Source organism: Neophocaena asiaeorientalis, unplaced genomic scaffold, assembly GCF_003031525.2.
Source record: "Neophocaena asiaeorientalis asiaeorientalis breed wild unplaced genomic scaffold, Neophocaena_asiaeorientalis_V1.1 scaffold43, whole genome shotgun sequence".
NCBI classification, from domain to species: Eukaryota; Metazoa; Chordata; class Mammalia; order Artiodactyla; family Phocoenidae; genus Neophocaena; species Neophocaena asiaeorientalis.
In genome coordinates this window covers 9,298,386-9,300,342 of record NW_020173674.1, presented here as the reverse complement: position 1 = coordinate 9,300,342, position 1,957 = coordinate 9,298,386, and the positions used below count along the sequence as shown (strand labels likewise).

The 1,957-nt window shown below is 42.9% G+C and overlaps 1 protein-coding gene across 1 annotated transcript; it reads left to right on the top strand.

The window, feature by feature from the left end:
- The first annotated feature begins 218 nt into the window (after positions 1-218).
- On the top strand, positions 219-1,012 carry LOC112402509 (spindle and kinetochore-associated protein 2). Its single transcript, XM_024749503.1, has one exon. The coding sequence runs from the start codon at positions 234-236 to the stop codon at positions 597-599; it is 366 nt and encodes a 121-aa protein (XP_024605271.1). The 5' UTR covers positions 219-233; the 3' UTR covers positions 600-1,012.
- The last annotated feature ends 945 nt before the right edge of the window (positions 1,013-1,957 follow it).

Sequence of the window (1,957 nt, the reverse complement as noted above, 5' to 3'; positions counted from 1 at the left end):
ATATATAAAATAGATAACCAACAAGGACCTACTGTATAGCACAGGGAACTATGTTCAGTATTTTGTAATAACCTATAAGGGAAAAGAATCTGAAAAAGAACAGATACATATATATGTATAATTGAATCACTGTAGGTACATCTAAAACTAATGCAACATTGTAAATCAGCTCTACTTCATTAAAAAAATTAAAATTCAAAAAAGGAATGGAGGAGGAATGTCAACTATTCAATATGGAGGCAGAGGTCGATAAGCTGGAACTGATGTTCCAGAAAGCTGACTCTGATCTGGATTACATTCAGTACAGGTTGGAATATGAAATCAAGCCTCATTATCCTGATTCAGCAGGCAAGAAAAATCCAGTTACACTCTTAAAGGAATTGTCGGCAGGAAAGTCTCGATGTCAAACTCTGCATGCACGCTTTAAACCAACTGCTGTGGAGCACAAAGAGACTGAGAGCCGCATTTGTGCTACTTTCAATAAGACTATGACCTTGATACAAGAACTACAAAAGCAAACAGACCTGAAGCTCTTACCACTGACTGAAGAAGAGAAAACTGCGGCCGAGCAATTACGAGCTCACATATCAGACTTATGATGAAGAAATGGACTTGCAAAAGGGAGCCCTAATGGGGAAGAGATCAATTCCAGAGAGATTTAGGAAGCTGTCTTGTTAACATTTGATGACTGTTGGTGGGGGGGATGACAAAGGAGATTTGGCTTGGGTTACTGGACAGTGATGCCTGCCACAAGAGAGGGGAATACGAGAAGAAGGGCAAATATTGTATTCATAATATTCAGCCAAAGGGATGGAATGGAAATAGAGAGATTTAAAAAACTATATGCATATACACTTAGTCTTGTCATTTCAGGCGAGTAAGTCTCAACACCATTTTGTATCTGTTTTTGTATAATCAGGATAACACAGATGTACTGGCCTATTGTGAAAGAAAATTATGTACCATCAGTCAGTCAAATGTGAATGAACATGCTGTGGAAATTAAAGGAGAGAAAAAAAAAAAAGAAAGAATGGATGTGGTGATCATTTTGCAATGTACACCTGAAACTAATGTTATGTGTCAATTATAGTTCAAGATAAAAGAAAGTCGGGCTTCCCTGGTGGTGCAGTGGTTGAGAATCCACCTGCCAATGCAGGGGACACGGGTTCGAACCCTGGTCCGGGAAGATCCCACATGCCACGGAGCAACTAAGCCCATGCGCCACAACTACTGAGCCTGTGCTCTAGAGCCCGTGAGCCACAACTACTGAGCCCACGTGCCACAACTACTGAAGCCCGTGCGTCTAGACCCCGTGCTCCACAACAAGAGAAGCCACTGCAATGAGAAGCCCGTGCACCACAACGAAGAGTAGCCCCCCCACTCGCCACAGCTAGAGAAAGCCTGTGCACAGCAACGAAGACCCAATGCAGCCAAAAATAAATAAATGAATAAATAAATAAATAAAGATTTTAAAAAGTCAACATCCTAAATGAAAAATAAAATGGATGGCTCAGCTTCTAGAAGCAAGCAACTGAGCTTCTGGGTTTTGTTTTTAATTGTGATTAAACACACACAGTGTCAAATTTACCATTTGAACCACTTCATGCACAATTCAGTGGCGTTAAGTATATCCACAGTGCTGTGCAACCATCACCGCTCTCCAATTCCGGAACTTGGGTGTGTATGTTTTGCGCACTGAACAATCTGAGTATTCATCAGATTCTGCGCAAAGCAGAGAGCGTGGAGTTCCTCGGCAGTCAGCGTCACTGCATCTAAAGGCCCGTGTCTGATGGGGGCTCACGTTTCCTCCTTTCCAATGGGCTCCCGCGCACGGGGCGTGTGACGGCATGCTCTCGATTTTGCTTCAGCTGAGCCTAGAAGTCCTGGGCACGGCGCTCATTAGTAACTTCCGCTTGACCCTAATTAGGACCGAGGCCCTTATAGTCCATCAACCCTA

What these genes read in the sequence shown, in the direction of transcription:
- LOC112402509 (XM_024749503.1), top strand. Translation starts at nt 234, where the DNA reads ATGGAGGCAGAGGTCGATAAGCTGGAACTGATGTTCCAGAAAGCTGAC.